Raw genomic sequence first — 26201 nt, forward strand, 5'->3', positions numbered from 1 at the left:
CAAGGGATATGTAAGAACATTGGTTGTATTCTCAACTGAATGATGGCACCATTTACAGGGCAGTATTCCCAGTGACTCTTGGGGAAACCCTAAACAGCACCTACATTATTACCATGTGTTCTGTAGGCCTAAATGGTCCCTAATGAAGTGTTTTTCCCCTCAACAACCTACACACAAATATATATTTAGATAAAAACAATTATAAAAATATCACATTTATGTAAGTATTCAGACCCTTTACTCAGTACTTTGTTGAAGCACCCTTGGTAGCGATTACAGCATCGAGTCTTTTTGGATATGACACTACAAGCCTGGCACACCTGTATTTGGGGGGTTTCTCCCTTTGTTCTCTGCAGATCCTCTTAAGCTCTGTCAGGTTCGACGGGGAGCATCGCTGCACAGATATTTTCAGGTCTCTCCAGAGATGTTGGATCGGGTTCAAATCAGGGCTCTGGCTGGGCCCCTCAAGGACATTCAGAGACGTGTCCTGAAGCCAGTCCTGCATTCTCTTGGTTGTGTGCTTAGGGTTGTTGTCCTGTTGAAAGGTGAACTTTTCTCACAGTCTGAGGTCCTGAGCACCCTGGAGCAGGTTTTCATCAAGGCTCTCTATACTTTGCTCCGTTCATCTTTCCCTCGATCCTGACTCGTCTCCCAGTCACTGCCACTGAAAAACATCCCCACAGCATGATGCCACCACCACAATGCTTCAACGTAGAGATGGTGCCAGGTTTCCTCCAGACGTGACGCTTGGTATTCAGACTAAAGAGTTCAATCTTGGTTTCATCAGAGCAGAGAATCTTGTTTCTCATGGTCTGAGAATCCTTTGGGGGCCTTTTGGCAAACTCAAAGCGGGCTGTCATGTGCCTTTTATTGAGGGGTGTCTTCCGTCTGGCCACGCTACCATAAAGGCCTGATTGGTGGAGTGCTGCAGAGAAGGTTGTCCTTCTGGAAGGTCCTCCCATCTCCACAGAGGAACTCAAGAGCTCTGTCAGAGTGACCATCAGGCTCTTGGTAACCTCCCTGACCAAGGCCCTTCACCGATTGCTCAGTTTGGCGAGGCGGTCAGCTCTAGGAAGAGTCTTGGTGGTTCCAAACTTCTTCCATTTAAGAACAATAGAGGCCACTGTGTTCTTGGGGACCTTCAATGCGGCAGACATTATTTGGTACCCTTCTCTAGATCTGTGCCTCGACACAATCCTGTCTCGGAGCTCTACGGACAATTCCCTCAACCTCATGGTTTGGTTTTTGCTCTGACATGTACTGTCAACTGTGGGACTTATATAGACTATAAGTCAGACGATTAATTGGAATGGCCGATTAATTAGGGCCAATTTCAAGTTTTCATAACAAATCGGCGACTACATTGCATTCCACGAGACTGCGTGGCAGGCTGACTACCTGTTATGCGAGTGTAGCAAGGAGCCAAGGTAAGTTGCTGGCTAGCATTAAACTTATCTTATAAAAAACAATCAATCTTCACATAATCACTAGTTAACTACACATGGTTGATGATATTACTAGGTTAACTAGCTTGTCCTGCGTTGCATATAATCAATGCGGTGCCTGTTAATTTATCATCAAATCACAGCAGACCTCAAACGGGGGATGATATAACAAAAGTGCATCCGCAATCGTTGCACGAATGTACCTAACTATCAACATCAATGCCTTTCTTAAAATCAATACACAGAAGTGTATTTGAAACTTTCAAAGTTCTTGAAATGCTCCACATTGATTGACCTTCATGTCTTAAAGTAATGATGGACTGTCGTTTGTCTTTGCTTATTTGAGTTATACGGCTATATTCCGTATACCACCCCTACCTTGTCACAACACAACTGATTGGCTCAAATGCATTAAAAGGAGGGGGGGGTTCTTCCTGGGGCATACATACATGTTTTTTTTTTTTTTTTGCAGTGGCAGCTTCGATGTCACCGCCGGTAAATGCATATAGGGGAAACACACGGTTATTGTGACCACTTCACCATATTATCATGCAGTTTATACATAAACGGTTCCAAGAATTGGCTTGCATCTAGTCACTAACTTAGCCAACAGAGTGGAACTGTAGGGGGTAGGCCAGCTAATGTTTTGGCGATTGAGGGTGGGAAATAGGGAATGGGGATGTTGCTTTCCCATTCCCAAGCGTATGCCTTTATTTTCTCCACTGCTAATTGTGAAGTAATGCTGTGATAAGATCTCCAGCATTCACCTCTAGTTCTCTTCGACAGCAGTAGTCATTACAGTTCTTTTAATAAACCACTCATTCTGACAATGTGTTTTATTTGGTGTCCAAAATATCTGTGTGACCAGGACTTTCATTTTAGGAGCATATTGCACCTAGGAAAGAAATCTCCCAGATAATAATTGTTGTAATGATAAGGCTTCATTGTACTGTTGTGTCCCAGTGCACTAGAGAAAAAGCGAGTGCAGATTTGTTAACGTCATTACTACATATGACTGCTTTTAATAATCAAATGTATTTACAGGGTTACATATTAGTTTCCAGGGCACAACATGTGCTTCAGAAGTATCTAGAATTCAGATAGGCCAAATATAGGCTGTATCACAAACCCCCAAAAAGTATGGTGCTCCTAAATTTCATGTGGTGGTCCTAACTGTGTGTCAGACATTCCTGCCTAATAATAACATAACTAAAAATAAATGCAAACGCTAATACAAAAACAGTCTGATGTCACCCATCCTGCAAATATAAGGAACTCCTTTGAAGCTATTGGTGCTGTAAGCTGAAGCATATAGCATGCTAGCCGCTAAAAACCATGAGGCCTAAATCAGTCATGTGCATCTTGTTTTCTGGTTGTAGGCCTAAACGTTGTTTTGGATAGGTCATCTGACTTTGCTAAGTGCGTACCGTCATGCGTGTCATCGGTTTTCTGTATAACATCTCTCGTGTCTCAATGGAGCATTCAATGAATCATCATTCAAAAACGTAGTTTTGGGCCTCATCGTGCTTTGTTATTGTACAACTTTGTGGTCGACTTCTTAACTGTAGGATATATCTGACTCCAGTCAACTCCTGGGATACTGGCCTTCTAGGTAGAGTTCCTCCGTCCATTGTCTGTGTTCTTTATCCCATCTTAATCTTTTATTTTTATTGGCCAGTCTGAGATATGGCTTTTTCTTTGCAACTCTGCCTAGAAGGCCAGCATCCCGGAGTCGCCTCTTTACTGTTGATGTTGAGACTGGTGTTTTGTGGGTACTATTTAATGAAGCTGCCAGTTGAGGACTTGCGAGGAGACTGTTTCTCAAACTAGACACTAATGTACTTGTCCTCTTGCTCAGTTGTGCACCGGGGCCTCCCACTCCTCTTTCTATTATGGTTAGAGCCAGTTTGCACCGTTCTCTGAAGGGAGAAGTACACAGCGTTGTACAAGATCTTCAATTTCTTGGCAATTTCTCGCATGGAATAGCCTTCCTTTCTCAGAACAAGAATAGACTGACGAGTTTCAGAAGAAAGTACTTTGTTTCTGGCCATTTTGAGCCTGTAATCAAACCCACAAATGCTGATGCTCCAGATACTCAACTAGTCTAAAGAAGGCCAGTTGTATTGCTTCTTTAATCAGAACAACAGTTTTCAGCTGTGCTAACATAATTGCAAAAGGGTTTTCTAATGATCAATTAGCCTTTTAAAATTATAAACTTGGATTAGCTAACACAACGTGCCATTGGAACACAGGAGTGATGGTTGCTGATAATGGGCCTCTGTACGCCTATTTAGATATTCCATTAAAAATCAGCAGTTTCCAGCTATAATAGTTATTCACAACATCTGCACTTTATTTCTGATCAATTTGCAAAAAAAGTGCTTTTCTTTCAAAACAAGAACATTTCTAAGTGACCCCAAACTTTTGAACGGTAGTATATAGATATACACATACACACACAGTACATTAGGAAAGTATTCAGGTCTTTTATCCACATTTTGTTACCTTATAGCCTTTTTCTAAAAGTGGATAAAAATAACAAATCATTCTCAATCTACACACATACCCCATAATGACGAAGCAAAAACAGGCTAGAAATTCTTGCAAATGTAAAAAATAAAATAAAAACTTATGTAAATGTGATATTTCCAGGTTAAGTCCCTTTACTCAGTGCTTTGTTGAAGCACTTTTGGCAGCGACTAAAGCCTCGAGATTGATGAGGAAAAAATGTAATTTAATACATTTTAGATCAAGGCTGTAACGTAACAAAATGTGGAAAAAGTCAAGGGGTCTGAATACTTTCCAAATGCACTGTATTGATGAAGCCGGTGACTGAGGTGGTATACTCAGGGCCGTTGGATGAATACCAGAACATATTCCATTCTGTGCTCGCAAAACAGTCATGTAGCATGGCATCCGCATCATCAGACCACTTCCATATTGAGCAAGTCACTGGTACTTCCTGCTTCAGTTTTTGCTTGTAAGCAAGAACCAGGAGAACGGACAGATTTGCCAAATGGAGGGCAAGGGAGAGCTTTGTACGAGTGCGTCTCTGTGTATGGAGTAAAGGTGGTCTAGATTTTTTTCCACTCTGGTTGCATGTGACATGCTGGAAGAAATGAGATGAAACAGATTTAAGTTTGAACGTACTAAAAAGTCCCCAGCAACTAGTCCTCAGCTTGTTGAGTTTCGGTCTTACTGCCAGCATCGATTTGTGGAGGTAAATAGACAGCTACGAATAATATAAATAAAACGTCTGTTAGATAGTGTGGTCTTCAGCTTATCATGAGGTACTCTACCTGAGGCGAGCAATACCACCCTGATCTCCGCCCCCTGTATTAAGGTATTTTTCTTCACTAGAATGACTGGGATTTGGGCCTGGGCTTGAGGAAGCAGTATATCCTTCGCGTCGGACTCATAAAAAAAAGAATCTGTCCAGTTCGAGGTGAATAGTCGCTGTACTGATATCCAGAAGCTCTCTTTGGTCATAAGCTACGGTAGGAGCAACATTATGTACAAAACCAAATCAAATTGTATTGTCACATGCACCGAATACAACAGGTGCAGTGAAAACTTAATGAAATGCTTACTTATAAGCCCCTAACCATCAATGCAGTTTAAAATAAAAAGATAAAGATGGATAAGAATAAGAAATAAAACTAACAAGTAATTAAAGAGCAGCAGTAAAATAACAACAGTGAGACTATATACGGGGGGGGGTACCGGGAAAAGAGTCAGTGTCCAGGGGCACCGGTTAGTTGAGGTAATATGTACGTGTAGGTAGAGTTATTAAAGTGACTATGCATAGATGATAACAGAGAGTAGCAGCGGTGCAAAAGAGGCGGAGAATGCAAATAGTCTGGGTAGCCATTTGATTAGGTGTTCAGGGGTCTTATGGCCTCTTGGACCTAGATTTGGCGCTCCGGTACCGCTTGCCGTGCGGTAGCGAATAGTCTATGACTAGGGTGGCTGGTGTCTGACAATGTTTAGGGCCTTCCTCTGACATCGCCTGGTATAGAGGTTCTGGATGGCAGGAAGAAAGGACTAGTAATGGTAGTGCGAACGGCAAGGTACCTCTGTGGTGCCTTGGGGTCGGAGGCCGAGCAGGTACCATACCAGGGAGTGATGCAACCCATCAGGAGGCTCTCGATGGTGCAGCTGTAGAACCTTTTGAGGATCTGAGGACCCATGCCAAATCTTTTCAGTCTCCTGAGGGGGAATAGGCTTTGTCGAGCCCGCTTCACGACTGTCGTGGTGTGCTTGTACCATGTTAGTTTGTTGGTGATGTGGACACCAAAGGAACTTGAAGCGCTTACCTGCTCCACTGCAGCTCCATCGTTGAGAATGGGGTCGTGCTCGGTCCTCTTTTTCCTGTAGTCCACAATCATCTCCTTTGTCTTGATCACGTTGAGGGAAAGGTTGTTGTCCTGGTACCACACGGCTAGGTCTCTGACCCCCTTCCTATAGGCTATCAGGCTTACCACTGCTGAATACTCGGAAGACTTAACAATGGTGTTGGAGTCGTGCATGGCCATGCAATCAGGAGTGAACAGGGAGTACAGGAGGTGACTGAGCACGCACACCTGAGGAGCCCCTGTGTTGAGGAGCAGTGTGGCGGATGTGTTGTTACCTACCCTTACCATCTGGGGGCGGCCCGTCAGGAAGTCCAGGATCCAGTTGCAGAGAGAGGTGTTTAGTCCCAGGGTCCTTAGATTATTGATGAGCTATGAGGGCACTATGGTGTTGAACGCTGAGCTGTAGTCAATGAATAGCATTCTCACACAGCTATTCCTTTTGTCCAGGTGGGAAAGGGCAGTGTGGAGTGCAATATAGTTTGCAGATTGGATCTGTTGGGGCGGTATGCAAATTGGAGTGGGTCTAGGGTTTCTGGGAAATGGTGTTAATGTGACCAGCCTTTCAAAGCAGTTCATGGCTACAGACGTGAGTGCTACGGGTCGGTAGTCGTTTTGGCAGGTTACCTTAGTGTTCTTGGGCACAGGCACTACGGTGGTCTGCTTAAAACATTTGGGTATAACAGACAGTCAGAGACCAGTTGAAAATGTCAGTGAAGACACTTGCTAGTTGGTCAGCACATTCTTGCAGTACATGTCCTGGTAATCTGTCTGGCCCTGCGGCCTTGTGAATGTTGCCCTGTCTAAAAGGTCTTACATCAGCTGCGGAGAGCATGATCACACAGTCTTCCAGAACAGCTGGAGCTCTCATGCATGTTTCAGTGTTATTTGCCTCAGTGAGCATTGAACTAGTTTAGCTCGCCTGGTAGGCTCGTTTCACTGGGCAGCTCTCGGCTGTGCTTCCCTGTATAGTCTGTAATGGTTTGCAAGCCCTGCCACATCAGACGAGCATCAGAAACGGTGTAGTATGACTCGATCTTAGTCCTGTATTGAAGCTTTGCCTGTTTGATCGTTCATCGGAGGGCATAGCGGGATTTCTTATAAGCTTCCGAGTCCCGCTCCTTAAAAGCGGCAGCTCGAGCCTTTAGCTCAGTGCAGATGTTGCCTGTAATCCATGGCTTCTGGTTGGGGTATGTATGGTCAATGTGGGGACTACGTCATCGATGCACTTATTGATGAAGCCAATGACTGATGTGTACTCCTCAATGCCATCTGCTGAGCAATCTAGGAACATATTCCAGTCTGTGCTAGCAACAGTCCTGTAGCTTAGCATTTGCTTCATCTGACACCTTTTTTATTGATCTAGTCACTGGTGCTTCCAGCTTTAATTTTAGCTTGTAAGCAGGAATCAGGAGGATATAATTATGGTCAGATTTGCCAAATGGAGGGCGAGGGAGAGCTTTGTATGGGTCTCCGTGTGTGGAGTATAGGTGGTAGTTTTTTCCTCTGGTTGCACATTTAACATGCTGAAAGAAATTTGGTCAAGCAGATTTAAGTTTCCCTGCATTAAAGTCCCCGGCTACTAGGAGTGCAGCCTCTGGGTGAGCATTTTTTTGTTTGCTTATGGAGGAATACAGCTCTTTCAATGCCGTCTCAGTGCCAGCCCCTGACTGTGATGGTGTGCAAACAGCGATGACAAATACAGATAAACTCTCTAGGTAGGTAGTGTGGTCTACAGTAGAGGTCGACCAATTAAATCGGTATGGCCGATTAATTAGGGCAGATTTCAAGTTATCATTACAAATCGGTAAATCTGTATTTTTGGACACCATTTTCAATGACGGCCTAGAAACGGTGGGTTAACTGCCTCGTTCAGGGGCAGAAAGAGATTTTTACCTTGTCAGCTCGGGGATTTGTTTTTGCAACCTTCCGGTTACTAGTCCAATGCTCTAACAACCTGCCTTACATTGTACTCCACGAGGAGCCTGCGTGTGAGGCTGACTACATGTTACGCGAGGGCAGCAAGAAGCCAAGGTAAGTTGCTAGCCAGCATTAAACTTATCTTATAAAAAACAATCAATCTTAACATAATCACTAGTTAACTACACATGGTTGATGATATTACTAGTTTATCTAGCTTGTCCTGCGTTGCATATAATCAATGCGGTGCTTGTTAATTTCTCATCGTATCACAGCCAACTTCGACAAACGAGTGATGATTTAACAAGCACATTTGTGGAAAAAAAGCACTGTCATTGCACCAATGTACCTAACCATAAACATCAATGCCTTTCTTTAAAATCAATACACAAGTTTATATTTTTAAACCTGCATATTTAGTTAATATCGCCTGCTAACATGAATTTCTTATAATTAGGGAAATTGTGTCACTTTTCTTGCGTTCAAGCAGTCAGGGTAAATGCAGCAGTTTGGGCAGCCTAGCTCGTTGTGAACTGTGTGAAGTCCATTTATTCCTAACGGCCGTAATTAATTTGACAGAATTGTACATAATTATGACATAACATTGAAGGTTGTGCAATGTAACAGCAATATTTAGACTTAGGGATGCCACCCTAAAGATAAAATAAGGAACGGTTCCGTATTTCACTGAAAGAATAAACGTTTTGTTTTCGAAATGATAGTTTCCAGATTCGACCATATTAATGACCAAAGGCTCATATTTGTGTGTTATTATGTTAGAATTAAGTCTATGATTTGATATTTGATAGAGCAGTCTGACTGAGCGGTGGTAGGCTGCAGCAGGCTCGTAAGCATTCATTCAAACAGCACTTTCCTGCATTTGCCAGCGGCTCTTCACAATTCTTCAAGCATTGAGCTGTTTATGACTTCAAGCATATCAACTCCGGAGATTAGGCTGGTGTAACCGATGTGAAATGGCCAGCTAGTTAGCAGGGTACGTGCTAATAGCGTTTCAAATGTCACTCGCTCTGAGACTTGGAGTGGTTGTTCCCCTTGCTCTGCATGGGTAACGCTGCTTCGAGGGTGGCTGTTGTCGATGTGTTCCTGGTTCGAGCCCAGGTAGCGGCGAGGAGAGGGATGGAAGCTATACTGTTACACTGGCAATACTAAAGTGCCTATAAGAACATCCAATAGTCAAAGGTATATGAAATACAAATCGTAGAGAGAGAAATAGTTGTATAATTCCTATAATAACTACAACCTAAAACTTCTTACCTGGGAATATTGAAGACTCATGTTAAGAGGAACCACCAACTTTCATATGTTCTCATGTTCTGAGCAAGGAACTAAAGCGTTAGCTTTTTTACATGGCACATATTGCACTTTTACTTTCTTCTCCACCACTTAGTTTTTGCATTATTTAAACCAAATTGAACATGTTTCATTATTTATTTGAGGCTAAATTGATATTATTGATGTATTATATTAAGTTAAAATAAGTGTCCATTCAGTATTGTTGTAATTGTCATTATTACAAATAAATTAAAAAAATTAAGAATTTGGCCGATTAATCGGTATGGGCTTCTTTTGGTCCTCCAATAAATCGATATCAATGAAAAAAAAATCATAAAATCGGTCGACTTCTAGTCTACAGCTTCTCATGAGATACTATACCTCAGGACTTCCTTAGACATCGTGCACCAGCAGTTTACAAAAACACATAGTCCGCCGCCCCTCGTCTTACCAGACGCCGCTGTCCTGCGGATACAGCGTATAACCAGCCAGCTGTATGTTGATAGTGTCGTCTTTCAGCCACGTCTCAGTGAAGCATAAGATGTTAAAGTTTTGAATGTCCCGTTGATAGTTTAATCTTCCGCGTAGGCCATCTATTTTATTGTCCAAAGATTGCACGTATGCTTGCAGAATGGAAGGAAGTGTGGTTCTTTCAATCGCCTACAAATTATCAGAAGGCAATCCAAGGAAAACATGGATTCTGCCAGTCTGTGGATAGTAATCGCAGTCCTGATGTACAGAAGTTATTTTTGGTCATAAGAGACGGTAGCGGGAACATTATGTTCAAAATAAGATAAAAATAAGTCACAATGTGAAAAAACAAACAAAATAGCACAGTTGGTTTGGAGCCCTTAAAATGGCAGCCATCCCCTTCTGCGCCATTATCCTACCAGTGCGCCTGGGCCAGATTAATTGAATAGAACGTGTGTTCCCATTCAAGACAATGATGGCATAATGGGTGGCCTGCCGGTCATTGAATGTACCCATAGAAGAAAAGCAGGAAGTAACAGCAGGAAGAGTACCCATCAATCTGTTCCGTGAATTGTTGAATGAACTCAAATTACATTACAAAAAATACATTCCATTGAATCAGTTAGCATCATTTGAATGAAACTTCTACATTACCATGGAAATGACTGCATCACGCACAGCAAGCGGCACCAAGTCTGAAAACAACAGGACCCTGAACAGCTTCTAACTTCAAGCCATAAGCCTGCTAATTAGTCGTTTTTTTTCTTCTTTTTTTTAAATAGCTACTCGGACGCTCTGCATTGACCCTTTTTGCACCAACTTTTTTTATTCATCACATACGCAGCTGTTACTGTTAACAATTTAAAAGGGAGGTATATATTGTGAATCACTAATAAGTTAGAAAATAATTTTAAAAATTAAAATAATTTTAGATACGTAGGCCATATCGCCCTGCATATAGCTCTGGGCTCCCGGGTGACGCAGCAGTCTAACCATCACATGCATGATGATGTTGTACCCCCACACCAGACACGATCAGGACACGCAGCTTGAAATATCAAAACAAACTGAGCCATTTATATTAATTTGAAGAAAGGTCGAAAAGCATTAAACATTTATGGTAAGTTTTTAAAACATTAATGGTAATTTAGCTAGCTAGCTGTTGCTAGGTCATTTGTCCTGGGCTATAAACATAGGGTTATTATTTATCCTGAAATGCACTAGGTCCTCTACTCCGACGATAAAACAGTAAACCAAATTAGTTCCCGACTGGAGTGTGGACCTAAATTCACCACCCACGTGGGTATATACTCCTAAAAACCAATGCTGGGAAAGGCCGGATTTGCAACGTGTTGAGTGTCACAAATATAATACATTTCTATTTTAGAGCCTGGCCACACAGACGCTCGCTGACGTGGGCGAGCAGTGTGGGTGCAATGATTGAATAACATGTATACATTTATTTTGCAACGCTTGTGGACGCGATGTGTCCGATCTGGTCAGCATGTTAGGCACTGCATCTCAGTTTGAGGCTTTACTACAGACCCTGGTTCGATTCCAGGCTGTATCAGAACCGGCCATAAATTGGGAGTCCCATAGGGCAGCGCACAATTGGCCCAGCGTTGTCTGGGTTAGGGTTTGGTCAGGGTAGGCAGTCATTGTAAATAATAATGTTTTCTTAGCCGACTAGCTAAGTTTAAAAAATAAATAAATACATTTATAAAAAAACAGTACATATTAAGCTGAAAAAAAATCTTGGTCTACCGAGTCTTTTCTTCTGACCAATCAATTGTCCAACATTTTTCCATTTATAGGACACACCCTATGCTTTTTAATACAATTCTCTATACTGAAAAAAAACTATAAAACAGAAAACGTAACCATTAAAGATTTTGCTGAGTTACAGCTCATATAAAAGAAATGAGTCAATTAAAATTCATTCATTAGGCCCAAATCTATGGATTTCACATGACTGGGCAGTGGCACAGTGTGAGGGAGTAGGGCCCAGCCACTGAATAAGTTTGTATGCACAAAAGGGCTTTATTACAGACAGAAATATACCTCCACACCCCAACTTTCCTCCCTCTGATGATTCTACAGGTGAGGAAGCCAGATTTGGAGGTCCTGGGCTGGTATGGTTACACATGGTCAGCGGTTGTGAGCCTGGTTGGATGTACTGCCAAATTCACTAAAATGAAGTTGGAGGCGGCTTGTGATAGAGAAAGTAACATTAAATTATCTGGCAACAGCTCTGGAGGACATTCCTGCAGTCAGCATGCCAATTGCACACACCCTCAAAAACATGAGACATCTGTGGCACTGGGTTGTGACAAAACTGCACATTTTAGAGTGGATTTTGTCCCCAGCACCTGTGTAATGATCATGCTGTTTAATAAGGTTCTTGATAAACCACACCTGCCAGATGGATGGATTATATTGGCAAAGGAGAAATGCTCATTAACAGCGATGTAAACAAATTTTAACAAAAAATTTAAAGAAATAAGCTTTTGATGCATATGGAACATTACTGAGATCTTTTATTTCAGCTCATGAAACATGGGATGAGCACTTTACATGTTGTGTTTATATTTTTGTTCAGTGTAGATGTACAGAGCTTGTCTAATGTTTTAAGCAAACTGTTTGATTAAATAATTAAAAGACAAATATCTCAAGAGGGAGCCAGAGATCAATCTAGCCTAACCAGAAGAAGAAAAACATGTGCCCGAGCCTCCTCCCGCTACTGCTGGCCTTCACAGATTCTGCCGTTACGCTCCAGAAGTTGCCGGGAATAGGCTATGCCAAGGGTCTGCAACCTTGTCCGTTTTGGAGCACCAATTTATTTTACCATTTCAAATGATCTGCATGCCAGTTATGATTTTCATATGCACATTTCGTGGAATAATAATAGTCTTTGTATGTCTAAATCATTGTCATGTGGTTAATATAATTGAATCTAAAAAAAAAATGACATCTAAAAAGTTACTTCTGTTGCCATTGCAACTACAGTTGAAGTCGGAAGTTGACATACACATTAGCCAAATACATTTAGATTTTGTTTCACAATTCCTGACATTTAATCCTATCAGAAACTCCCCGTCTAAGGTCAGTTAGGATCACCACTATTTTAAGAACGTGAAATGTCAGAATAATAGTAGTGAGAATGATTTTTCAGATTTCATTTCTTTCATCACATTCCCAGTGGGTCAGAAGTTTACATACACTCAAGTTGTATTCGGTTGCATTGCCTTAAAATGGTTTAACTTGGGTCAAACATTTCAGGTAACCTTCCACAAGCTTCCCACAATAAATTGGGTGAATTTTGGCCCATTCCTCCTGACAGAGCTGGTGTAACGGAGTCAGGTTTGTAGGCCTCCAAGCTCACACACGCATTTTCAGTTCTGCCCACACTTTTTCTACAGGAGTGAGGTCAGGGCTTTGTGATGCCCACTCCAATACCTTGACTTTGTTGTCCTTAAGCCATTTTGCCACAATTTTGGAAGAACGCGTCAGGTCATTGTCCATTTGGAAGACCCATTTGCGACCAAGCTTTAACTTCCTGACTGATGTCTTGAGATGTTGCTTCAATATATCCACAATTTCCCTACCTCATGCAGCAAAGCACCCCCCCAAACTGAATGCTGCCACCCCCGGGCTTCACGGTTGGGATGGTGTTCTTCAGCTTCCAAGCCTCACCACTTTCCTCTAACATAACGATGGTCATTACAGCCAAGCAGTTTTATTTTTGTTTCACCAGACCAGACGACATTTCTCCAGAAAGTACGATCTTTGTCCCCATGTGCAGTTGCAAACCGTAGACTGTTTTTTATGGCGGTTTTGGAGCAGTGGCTTTTTAATGTCGATATAGGACTCATTTTACTATCAATATAGATACTTTTTTACCGGGTTCCTACAGCATCTTCACACGGTTCTTTGCTGCTGTTCTGGGATTGATTTGCACTTTTCGCACAAAAGTACATTCATCTCTAGGAGACAGAACGCGTCTCCTTCCTGAGCAGTATCAGGGCTGCGTGGTCCCATGGTGTTTATACTTGCGTACTATTGTTTGTATAGATTAACGTGGTACCTTCAGGCGTTTGGAAATTGCTCCCAAAGATGAACCAGACTTGGAGGTTTACATTTTTTCCCCCTGAGGTCTTGGCTGATTTATTTTGATTTTCCCATGATGTCAAGCAAAGAGGCATTGAGTTTGAAGGTAGGCCTTGAAATACATCCACAGGTACACCTCCAATTGACTCAAATGGCTTCTAAAGCCATGACATCATTTTCTAGAATTTTCCAAGCTGTTTAAAGGCACAGTCAATTTAGTGTATGTAAACTTCTGACCCACTGGAAATGTGATATAATTTACTGTAAGTGAAATAATCTGCCTGTAAAACAATTGATGGAAAAATGACTTGTGTCATGAATAAAGTAGATGTCCTAACCGACTTGTCAAAACTATAGTTTGTAAACAAGAAATTTGTGGAGTGGTTGAAAAACGAGTTTTAATGACTCCAACCTAAGTGTATGTAAACTTCCGACTTCAACTGTATGAAAAAAATTGCCTACATAAAGCCAACAAATAAAAACAGTGCAGCCTGCAGGAAGAACATTTCTTGATATAATTTATATATATATATATATATATATATATATATATATATATATTTATATATATATATATATAGTTATATATATATATATATATATATTTATATATATATATATATATATATAGTTATATATATATATATATATAACTATAACTATAACTATATATATATATAACTATATAACTATATATATATATAACTATATATATATATATAACTATATATATATATATATATATATATATATATCCCAGTCTACTTATGGCATGTCTGCAACAATCTTGAAACATTGTATCAACTGTGTGCAGCTGAAGCTTGTGCTAGCAAACTTGTAACAGTTTATAAAAAATTCTGGGCCCTCAGTTTCATGAGCTCGGGACAGTCACAGCTGTAGGCTATTTGTGCAAGAGATAACAAGTAAATCAGGTATTTTATGAAGTTTCCACTGTATCAGAGTATTACATTTCTCCCTTTCATGCCGAGTGGTTATCGAAAGGGAGAGCTGGACATATTTTTCAAATACATTGAGGAACTACAGTCATTCTCAAATGGATGTAAAAACAGACATTCTTTACTTGCTGTTTGAGGTGAAATATGTTTTTGAGAAGCGCCACAGCACATTAGTGGTGGTGACAGAAATACTAATCAGACATCCCCAAATGGTAACATTTATAGGCCTACATTTGCATGCAGGACAGGTAGCCTAGGCCTACTTCGATAGGTCTACTTCGATATGCGTAATCAGGTGTACGTCCTGATTCAACATTGACAAGAGCGCTCCAAACAAAAGACAATGAATCAATTGACAAAACTCATAAATGTAATAAAATAACCAAAACCTGTAGCATATAGGTTTGTGAGCTCTGCAAACAATGCGTGAACTCCAATAATGAGAACAGTAAACAACTGTAATAATAATAATAATAGTAATAATAACAGAACTAACAAAAATTACCATAACCAAACAAACATGGCTGATTAGAAATTATGGGAATTAACAGTAAATGCAGGCTACTAATGGAAATATGTAGTGGTGGTTCCAGGGATCCCCAAACTTTTTATAGACCCGTACCCCTTTAAACACTCAACCTCCAGCTGCGTACCCCCTCTAGCACCAGGATGAGCGCAATCTCAAATGTTGTTTTTTGCCATCATTGTAAGCCTGCCACACACACCCTTTATTAAACATAAGAATGAGTGAGTTGTCGTCACAACCAGAGCTCTTATAGGACCAGGGCACAAATAATATAATAATCAATCAATTTGCTCTTTATTTAACCATCTTACATATAGAACCTTATTTGTTCATAAAAAATGGTGAATAACTCACCACAGGTTAATGAGAAGGGTGTGCTTGAAAGGATGCACATAACTCTGCAATGTTGGGTTGTGCTTTGACTTCCGGCGCCGACAGAGATGGCCGCCTCGCTTCGCGTTCCTAGGAAACTATGCAGTTTTTTGTTTTTTTACGTGTTATTTCTTACATTAGTACCCCAGGTCATCTTAGGTTTCATTACATACAGTGGAGAAGAACTACTGAATATAAGATCAGCGTCAACTCACCATCAGTACGACCAAGAATATGTTTTTCGCGACGCGGATCCTGTGTTCTGCCTTACAAACAGGACAACGGAGTGGATCCTATGCAGCGACCCAAAAAAACGACTCCGAAAGAGAGGGAAACGAGGCGGTCTTCTGGTCAGATTCCGGGGAGACGGGCACATCGTGCACCACTCCCTAGCATTCTTCTTGCCAATGTCCAGTCTCTTGACAACAAGGTTGATGAAATCCGAGCAAGGGTAGCATTCCAGAGGGACATCAGAGACTGTAACGTCCTTTGCTTCACTGAAACATGGCTCACTGGAGAGACTCTATCCGAAGCGGTGCAGCCAACGGGTTTCTCCACGCAACAGGCTGACAGAAACAAACATCTTTCTGGTAAGAAGAGGGGCGGGGGCGTATGCCTCATGGCCAACGTGACATGGTGTGATGAAAGAAACATACAGGAACTCAAATCCTTCTGTTCACCCGATTTAGAATTCCTCACAATCAAATGTAGACCGCATTATCTACCAAGAGAATTCTCTTCGATTATAATCACAGCCGTATATATCCCCCCCCAAGCAGACACATCGATGGCTCTGAACAAACTTTATTTAACTCTCTGCAAACTGGAAACGATTTATCCGGAGGCTGCATTCATTGTAGCTGGGGATTTTAACAAGGCTAATCTGAAAACAAGACTCCCTAAATTTTATCAGCATATCGATTGCGCAACCAGGGGTGGAAAGACCTTGGATCATTGTTACTCTAACTTCCGCGACGCATATAAAGCCCTGCCCCGCCCCCCTTTCGGAAAAGCTGACCACGACTCCATTTTGTTGATCCCTGCCTACAGACAGAAACTAAAACAAGAGGCTCCCATGCTGAGGTCTGTCCAACGCTGGTCCGACCAAGCTGACTCCACACTCCAAGACTGCTTCCATCACGTGGACTGGGAGATGTTTCGTATTGCGTCAGATAACATTGACGAATACGCTGATTCGGTGTGCGAGTTCATTAGAACGTGCGTTGAAGATGTCGTTCCCATAGCAACGATTAAAACATTCCCTAACCAGAAACCGTGGATTGATGGCAGCATTCGTGTGAAACTGAAAGCGCGAACCACTGCTTTTAATCAGGGCAAGGTGTCTGGTAACATGACCGAATACAAACAGTGCAGCTATTCCCTCCGCAAGGCTATCAAACAAGCTAAGCGCCAGTACAGAGACAAAGTAGAATCTCAACTCAACGGCTCAGACACAAGAGGCATGTGGCAGGGTCTACAGTCAATCACGGACTACAGGAAGAAATCCAGCCCAGTCACGGACCAGGATGTCTTGCTTCCAGGCAGACTAAATAACTTTTTTGCCCGCTTTGAGGACAATACAGTGCCACTGACACGGCCTGCAACGAAAACATGCGGACTCTCCTTCACTGCAGCCGAGGTGAGTAAAGACATTTAAACGTGTTAACCCTCGCAAGGCTGCAGGCCCAGACGGCATCCCCAGCCGCGCCCTCAGAGCATGCGCAGACCAGCTGGCCGGTGTGTTTACGGACATATTCAATCAATCCCTATACCAGTCTGCTGTTCCCACATGCTTCAAGAGGGCCACCATTGTCCCTGTTCCCAAGAAAGCTAAGGTAACTGAGCTAAACGACTACCGCCCCGTAGCACTCACATCCGTCATCATGAAGTGCTTTGAGAGACTAGTCAAGGACCATATCACCTCCACCCTACCTGACACTCTAGACCCACTCCAATTTGCTTACCGCCCAAATGGTAAGGTCCACAGACGATGCAATCTCAACCACACTGCACACTGCCCTAACCCATCTGGACAAGAGGAATACCTATGTGAGAATGCTGTTCAGACTACAGCTCGGCATTCAACACCATAGTACCCTCCAAGCTCGTCATCAAGCTCGAGACCCTGGGTCTCGACCCCGCCCTGTGCAACTGGGTACTGGACTTCCTGACGGGCCGCCCCCAGGTGGTGAGGGTAGGCAACAACATCTCCTCCCCGCTGATCCTCAACACTGGGGCCCCACAAGGGTGCGTTCTGAGCCCTCTCCTGTACTCCCTGTTCACCCACGACTGCGTGGCCACGCACGCCTCCAACTCAATCATCAAGTTTGCGGACGACACAACAGTGGTAGGCTTGATTACCAACAACGACGAGACGGCCTACAGGGAGGAGGTGAGGGCCCTCGGAGTGTGGTGTCAGGAAAATAACCTCACACTCAATGTCAACAAAACTAAGGAGATGATTGTGGACTTCAGGAAACAGCAGAGGGAACACCCCCCTATCCACATCGATGGAACAGTAGTGGAGAGGGTAGCAAGTTTTAAGTTCCTCGGCATACACATCACAGACAAACTGAATTGGTCCACTCACACAGACAGCATCGTGAAGAAGGCGCAGCAGCGCCTCTTCAACCTCAGGAGGCTGAAGAAATTTGGCTTGTCACCAAAAGCACTCACAAACTTCTACAGATGCACAATCGAGAGCATCCTGGCGGGCTGTATCACCGCCTGGTATGGCAACTGCACCGCCCTCAACCGTAAGGCTCTCCAGAGGGTAGTGAGGTCTGCACAACGCATCACCGGGGGCAAACTACCTGCCCTCCAGGACACCTACACCACCCGATGTCACAGGAAGGCCATAAAGATCATCAAGGACATCAACCATCCGAGCCACTGCCTGTTCACCCCGCTATCATCCAGAAGGCGAGGTCAGTACAGGTGCATCAAAGCTGGGACCGAGAGACTGAAAAACAGCTTCTATCTCAAGGCCATCAGACTGTTAAACAGCCACCACTAACATTGAGTGGCTGCTGCCAACACACTGACTCAACTCCAGCCACTTTAATAATGGGAATTGATAGGAAATGTAAATATATCACTAGCCACTTTAAACAATGCTACCTTATATAATGTTACTTACCCTACATTATTCATCTCATATGCATACGTATATACTGTACTCTATATCATCGACTGTATCCTTATGTAATACATGTATCACTAGCCACTTTAAACTATGCCACTTTGTTTACATACTCATCTCATTTGTACATACTGTACTCGATACCATCTACTGTATCTTGCCTATGCTGCTCTGTACCATCACTCATTCATATATCCTTATGTACATATTCTTTATCCCCTTACACTGTGTACAAGACAGTAGTTTTGGAATTGTTAGTTAGATTACTTGTTATTACTGCATTGTCGGAACTAGAAGCACAAGCATTTCGCTACACTCGCATTAACATCTGCTAACCATGTGTATGTGACAAATAAAATTTGATTTGATTTGCTTTTTACTATAAGAAACTCGTCATCATGCAAGCGGTCAGACAAGTGAAAATTACAGTCAGTAAAGAAAACTTTAAGCTCGTCTCTCAATTTAAAAAAAAACATGTCAATACTTTGCCCCTTGATAACCAGCGTACTTCTGTATGTTGTAAAAGTGTTACATGGTCGCTGCCCATATCATTGCATAGTGCAGAAAATACACGAGAGTTCAGGGGCCTTGCTTTAACAAAGTTAACAATTTTCACTGTAGTGTCCAAAACGTATTTCAAGCTGTCAGGCATTCCCTTGGCAGCAAGAGCCTCTCGGTGGATGCTGCAGTGTACCCAAGTGGCGTCGGGAGCAACTGCTTGCAAGCGCATTACCACTCTACCATGTCTCCCTGTCATGGCATTTGCGCCATCAGTACAGATACCAACACATCTTGACCACTGAAGTCCATTTGATGTCACAAAGCTGCCCAGTACTTAAAAAAGATCCTCTCATGTTGTCCTGGTTTCCGGTGGTTCGCAGAAGAGGATGTCTTAATTGACCCCCCATAAACCTAACTGACATTTACCAGGAGCTGTGCCAGGACCCCCCATGTCTGTTGACTCATCCAGCTGTAATGCATAGAATTCACTGGCTTGTATGCGAAGCAGTAATTATTTCAAAACACTGCCTGCCATGTCACTGATGCATCATGAAACAGTGTTGTTTGATTAAGGCATTGTCTGTATAGTTTATAAGACGCTTTTAGCCCCTTCTTATTAAATGGCATTTGCTGCTTTTATACATTACCGTTCAAAGTTTGGGGTTACTTATATATGTCCTTGATTTTGAAAGGAAAGACCATTTTTTGTCCATTAAAATAACATCAAACTGACCCGAAATACAGTGTAGACATTATTAATGTTGTAAATGACTATCGTACCTGGAAACAGCTGATATTTAATGGAACATCTACATAGGCGTGCAGAGGCCCATTATCAGCAACCACCACTCCTGTGTTCCAATAGCACGTTGTGTTAGCTAATCATTTTAAAAGGATAATTGATCATTATTAAAGCCTTTTGCAATTATGTTAGCACAGCTGAAAACTGTTGTTCTGATTAAAGAAGCAATAAAACTGGCCTTCTTTAGAGTAGTTGAGTATCTAGAGCATCAGCATTTGTGGGTTCGATTACCGGCTCAAAATGTCCAGAAACAAATAACTTTATTTTGAAACTCATCAGTCTATTCTTGTTCTGAGAAAGGAAGGCTATTCCATGTGAGGAATTGCCAAGAAACTGAAGATTTCGTACAACGCTGTGTACTACTTCCTTCACAGCACAGCGCAAACTGTCTCTAACCAGAATAGAAAGAGTGGGAGGCCCCGGTGCACAACTGAGCAAGATAACAAGTACTTTAGTGTGTCTAGTTTGAGAACCAGACACCTCACAAGTCCTCAACTGGCAGCTTCATTAAACAGTACCCACAAAACACCAGTCTCCCAGAGACGCCTCTTCACTGTTGACATTGAGACTGGTGTTTTGCGGGTACTATTTGCATCCTCATGTTTCAGAGGACGCATGACTCAAACTTTGCCTTTCCTGAGCCCGTTGGGGAGTTGCAGCGATGAGTCTCAGTGTGAGACTGAGTGTGTGTTAGTTGTGCAAGGGTCACCAGCACCCGCCCGCAATTGCTAATAACCTATTAGCAACAGCCTGACTATAAGTACAAATCTGAGGCCTGTACAGAACCCTAACCAGCTAATACAGAGAATGCGCTGTAGGCTACCGTCAGCAATGGCAAAAATTGTAACAGGGGTGCCGGATTTTTGTTAGTCCACTTGTCTGTAATATATACTGAACAAAAATATGAAACAACATATGAAAGATGGGACCAGCACTTTACGAGTTGAAATAAAAGACAACAGAAATGTTCCATATGCACAAAAAACTTTATTTCTTTAAAATGTGCACAAATGTGTATACATCTGTTAGTGAGCGTTTATTTATCCTTTGTCAAGACAATCCATCCACCTGACAGGTGTGGTATATCAAGATGCTGATTAAACAGCACGATCATTACACAGGTGCACCTTGTGTTGGGGGGGCAATAAAAGGTCACTGTGCAGTTTGTCACACAACACAATGCTACATGTCTCAAGTTGAGGGAGCGCGCATGCTGACTGCAGGAATGTCCACCAGAGCTGCTGCCATATAATTTAATGTTAATTTCTGTACCATACTTGGCAGTACATCCAACCGACCGGACCTCCACATCTGGCTTCTTTACTTGCGGGACAGTCAAAAGGGGGAGATGGGTGGGGGTACACAGGAGTATCTGTTGGTATGGCTCCCAAGTGGGTGGGCCTAGAGTGCATTCTGAGAGTTTTCAGACCCTAACCCCTTTTCACATAAAATCAAATTGTATTTGTCACATACACGTGTTTAGCAGATGTTATTGCGGATGTAGCGAAACGCTTGAGTTTCTATCTCTAACAGTGTCGTATAATATTAAACATATTTCACAACACACACAAATCTAAAGTAAAGGGATGAATTATGAATATATAAATATTTGGGCAAGCAATGTCAGAGCAGCAGACTAAGATACAGTAGAATAGGATAGAATACAGTATTTACATATGAGATGAGTAATACATAGACTAAGATACAGTAGAATAGTATATAATACAGTATATACATATGAGATGAGTAATACATAGACTAAGATACAGTAGAATAGTATAGAAAACAGTATATACATATGAGATGAGTAATGCCAGATATGTAAATATTATTAAAGTGACTAGTGTTCCATTCCTTAAAGTGGCCAGTGATTTCTAGTCTATGACTATAGGGAGCAGCCTCTATTATGTTAGTGATGGCTGTTTAACAGTCCGATGGCCTTGACATAGAAGCTGTTTTTCAGACTCTCGGTCCCAGCTTTGATGCACCTGTACTGACCTCGCCTTCTGGACGATAGCGGGGTTAACAGGCAGTGGCTCGGTTAGTTGTTGTCCTTCTCCACATTTTGTTACAGACTTATTCTAAAACGGATTAAAAATATATATAATCCTCAATCTACACACAACAAATACCCCATAGTTAAAGTTAAAATGTTTTTAGAAATGTTTTGCAAATGTATTACAAATAAAAAACAGAAATACCTTTACATAAGTATTCAGACCCTTTGCTATGAGATTCAATTGAGCACAGGTGCATCCTGTTTCCATTGATCATCCTTGAGATGTTTCTACAACTTGATTGGAGTCCACCTGTGAGAATTTCAAATGATTGGACATGATTTGGATAGACACACACTTGTCTATTTAAGGTGCATGTCCGAGCAAAATCCAAGCCATGAGGCCAAAAGAAATTGTCCGTAAAGCTTGGAGACTGGATTGGGTCGAGGCACAGATCTGGGGAAGTGTACCAAAAAAATGTATGCCGCATTGAGTGTCCCCAAGAACACAGTGGCCTCCATCATTCTTAAATGGAAGATGCTTGGAACCACCAAGACTCATCCTAGAGTTGGCCATTTGGCCAAATTGAGCAACAGGGGGAGAAAGGCCTTGGTCAGGGAGGTGACCAAGAACCCGATGGTCACTCTGACCAAGCTCCAGAGTTCCTCTGTGGGGATGGGAGAACCATCCAAAAGGACAACCATCTCTGCAGCTCTCCACCAATCAGGCCTTTATGGTAGAGTGCCCAGACAGAAGCCTCTCCTCAATAAAAGGCACATGATTGTTTGGTCTTTAGGCTATTCAACCCAGCCGCCACACACCTGCCCTTCATCCACACAATATTTAAAGTGAAACTGACAGCATTAACTACTTCGCAGATATTTAACAGCCAAAAATATTATCAGCCAAAAATATAAAATTCCCAGTTTATGCTCCAAAACCAACTTCACAAATTATAACTGACTCAACATTCCATGACCTACACTAAGGCATTATTGTCAGAAAAGATGGCTGCAGTTCAATGCATGAATAATATAATTCACCAATACATTTCTGGGTAGTCCAAAAAATATTGCTATCAGGTAGTAAATCACAGCTGGCCTAGGCTAGTGTATCTATTCATGTAGCAAGCTAAAAACATGGAGCCTAATGCTCGCTAGATAGCTAGCTGCTAGGAGGATGTCATGTCATTGGAGGAGTGGGTGAGTGACTGACTTTTTCCCCTCATATCGTTTTTCAGTGGCTATACACAGCTAGAGATGCTGCAGGTGTCATTTGGTTAGCTAGCAATAACTTGAAAGTAAGTTCACGAATGCTCTAGATAACATGTAAAGAGCCTAACCAACTCTCATTGTGCGAGTAAGATGGTCAGTGAGGTGTTCGCTCATTTGTGTCAGGAAAAAGCTAGCCAAGTTTAGCCAGTTAGCTTGGGTGCTTGGTTGAGACAAGCATGGATTGGCAGGCCAGCTGCAGAAGGACGAGTAGGATACAATTCCCCAACATTTACCAGTGTAATGTTCATGGTCAACTAGCTGAAAAAGTTTGAGGGGGTTTATCTAATGGTCCTTCATTAGATTTTAGCACATCTTGCTCTGGCTAGCATTAGTTGTTGATCTTGATCTTGTTGATGTGCATAACTCAGGGAGAAAGAGCCAGCCTTTTCATGTTTGTTTCATCAATAGGACTGTACAGTTCCCAAATGGAAGAGGACTCCGGTGGTATTTGTAGAAATCCATTCAGGTGTATTTTGTGGCTTTTGGCGAATGCCTTCTAATGATCTAAAGTCACGCTGTTGCTACTGACTGTAAACACACAGTCCAGTTCAAAGTGAATGAGGGCAGGCCTTACTGCCTGTAAACACACAGTCCAGTTCAAATTGAATGAGGGCAGGCCCATGTGGCAATTGGCTTGTTTTCATAAAGGCCTACTCTGGCTCTGATTACGCAGACTGGTGCGCCATAGCCAGATTCCGCTCCTGTACGAGAAATGTTTTTATCTACTGCAGTGCCTTTAAATTGTTAAAACGCACAGCTGCATTCCCACTCTATATTGCTATAGAATTTTCACAAATCCCTTAGAATATTTGGGAATTACACATACTAAGAATTTATGAAAATGTAAAATGGCCATAATTGTTCGCTTGTCAGAATTTGCAGTTTTTTTTAAAGGAGTCATATTCTTCCTGGGGTGTATATGAATAGATTTGAATAAGATTTCATGTTGCTTAATGACCCTAAACCCACCTGCCCTGCAGATATAACTGCAAGTTATGAGTCAACCCGCCCTAGGGGGTCAGGGTCCAGGGGGAAAAAAACTCATAAGAGGTTAATTCCTGCATTCAATAGGCCTATAGGAGACTGAGAAGAAACGTGAAATTGGTGAAAGAAGGGGAAAACTATAGAAGAGAGAAGTACTGTTATGTCATGAGCCATCCAAACTATACGTGTGTTTAGTGGCCGTTTGTGACCGTCTGGAGCAGGGTTCATGAAAGTGCCACATGGTGTCAAAGCCCAACCCCCCAGGCAACCACAATCCCTCAACATCTGCACTGACTGTCCACCGCACATAAGCAGTGACGACGGTGCAGCGTACCATGCCTAAAAATGAGCATCGCATCAAACAAAAATCAATCCCCGTACAGTATTCCCTCCCTCATTTTCAGAGCCACAAATTGACCGCAAAAACAGGTAATGGCGACAACACTGGTTGTTGATTCTAATCCTTACACATCCAATAGGCGTCCCGATCTGCCAGTTCTCGCTCAACGTATTATAACGTTTTGAGTGTCTGGGGATGTACTTGCAGCAGACACATGTAAAATGTTATAACTAGCTAGCTACATCCCTATGAAAATATTAACTGACGAAAGTTGGGCGTAGCTAGATAGCGTCAACAAGCCACCAGTCAAATAAACGTTGCGTTTAAGCTACTCAGTTAACTATAACCTCATACGTTAGCTAACGCTACAAATAAACAGGAACATTGCCACATAGCTAACTTATTTAACATGGCGCTAGTTGAGCGGTAATTTGCTCACTTCCCAAAGCAAATAGTTAACTGTAACTAAATTAGCTAGTTAGTTTGCTAGTAGCCAAACCGTAATTATCGTTCAGTCACACCCGTGTCTACGGTCTCTGGAAACGTCTGGACGCTCGCTAGCTGGCTAACCTTAGTTCGCTTGCTAATGTTGTTGGCCAGGCAGTGTCCTGGCGTTAGCTAGCAGGCTAACTTGGTACTCCAAGTCAAAACAAGTTTATTTTTCGAGCCGGTGGCTGGCTGGCTAGTTACCCACCCACCGTCGAGGTGTCTTTTTGGGGTTGTTCCATGTAATTGTATTATCAACATTTTAAAGACAAGTTCCATCTATTCTGCTGCGCGAGTCTCGATCCCCACTCACCGGCCCGAGTTGTGTCTGTGAGGTCGTGGTTTGCGGCGCTCCTCGGGAACTCCTTCAGTTTCCTGCCGCTGAGGTTGAGGCAACCAGTTGCCGAGGCTTCGTCTAATGCCCTGTCCAGTGACCGATTCCAAGGTACAGGAACCGGTACCCCTACTCCATTCCCGGGAGCCCCTACAGTTCCAGAATTGCCGACCGCAAAAGTAAGTCCGGTGTTCTCCGCAGACAGCAACACCGAGGCCGCCATTACACAGCTTGCTAACTCCCACCGATTCTCCCTAGTCTGGAGCCCTTAGATAGTAGTACGCAGGCGCATAATGTGAGGGCAGACTGAAAGCGTTGAGGAAGGGAGAGGCTAGTTTGGGAATTCGTCATGCGCAGTGATGATAAATAAGAAAGATTTCCATACCCGAGCCGTACATACTTTCAAAGCAACGAGATATGAATGACGTCATCCATCTGCTGGTGTGACGTTCCTGGCTGTTTTGGATTTTCTTCTCAAAATCATTTTGTGTTACTTTGAACTTTGTCACAATCATTAGGCATTTTAAAGCCTAAAAACGACAGATAGTGGTCCTCAATAGGGGGCATAGGAGCCCCAGGAAGTTGATTACAGGGGTCCCTGAAAAAGCAGAGATGAAACAGAAGAACCATAATATAAAACGAACGAACTGGTGGGTCTCAGAAAGGAAACGTTTGAGAACCCCAACAATAGTACTTAGGTAGTGGCCTATAATGATACTAAAGCCCAAGAATGCAAGTGTGTCTGCCTGACCACTATTGAAAACAGCTTGATTGGTTTAAACTTTTTTAATCCCAAAGGTAACTAGATCAAATCAAATTGAAGAATAATACAAACAAATTGGCCCAATTGAAATATTGTGTGTATTACATACCAGTTAACTAGTATAGCTCCTGCCAAT

General features: G+C 42.4%; 1 protein-coding gene across 17 annotated transcripts in view; it reads right to left on the reverse strand.

The window, feature by feature from the left end:
- LOC110490082 (DISP complex protein LRCH3) overlaps nucleotides 1–25747 on the reverse strand; it is a 77326-nt gene extending 51579 nt beyond the window's left edge. For all 17 annotated transcript variants that reach the window (XM_090200154.1, XM_090200153.1, XM_090200151.1 and 14 more), the window contains exon 1: nucleotides 25282–25747. In XM_090200154.1, coding sequence (XP_090056280.1) covers nucleotides 25282–25525 — 244 coding nt within the window. In that variant the 5' untranslated portion in view covers nucleotides 25526–25747. The remainder of the gene's footprint in view (nucleotides 1–25281) is intronic.
- Nucleotides 25748–26201: the final 454 nt, after the last annotated feature.

Source organism: Oncorhynchus mykiss, chromosome 15, assembly GCF_057628025.1.
Source record: "Oncorhynchus mykiss isolate SJ-2025 chromosome 15, ASM5762802v1, whole genome shotgun sequence".
In the NCBI taxonomy this organism is placed as follows: Eukaryota; Metazoa; Chordata; class Actinopteri; order Salmoniformes; family Salmonidae; genus Oncorhynchus; species Oncorhynchus mykiss.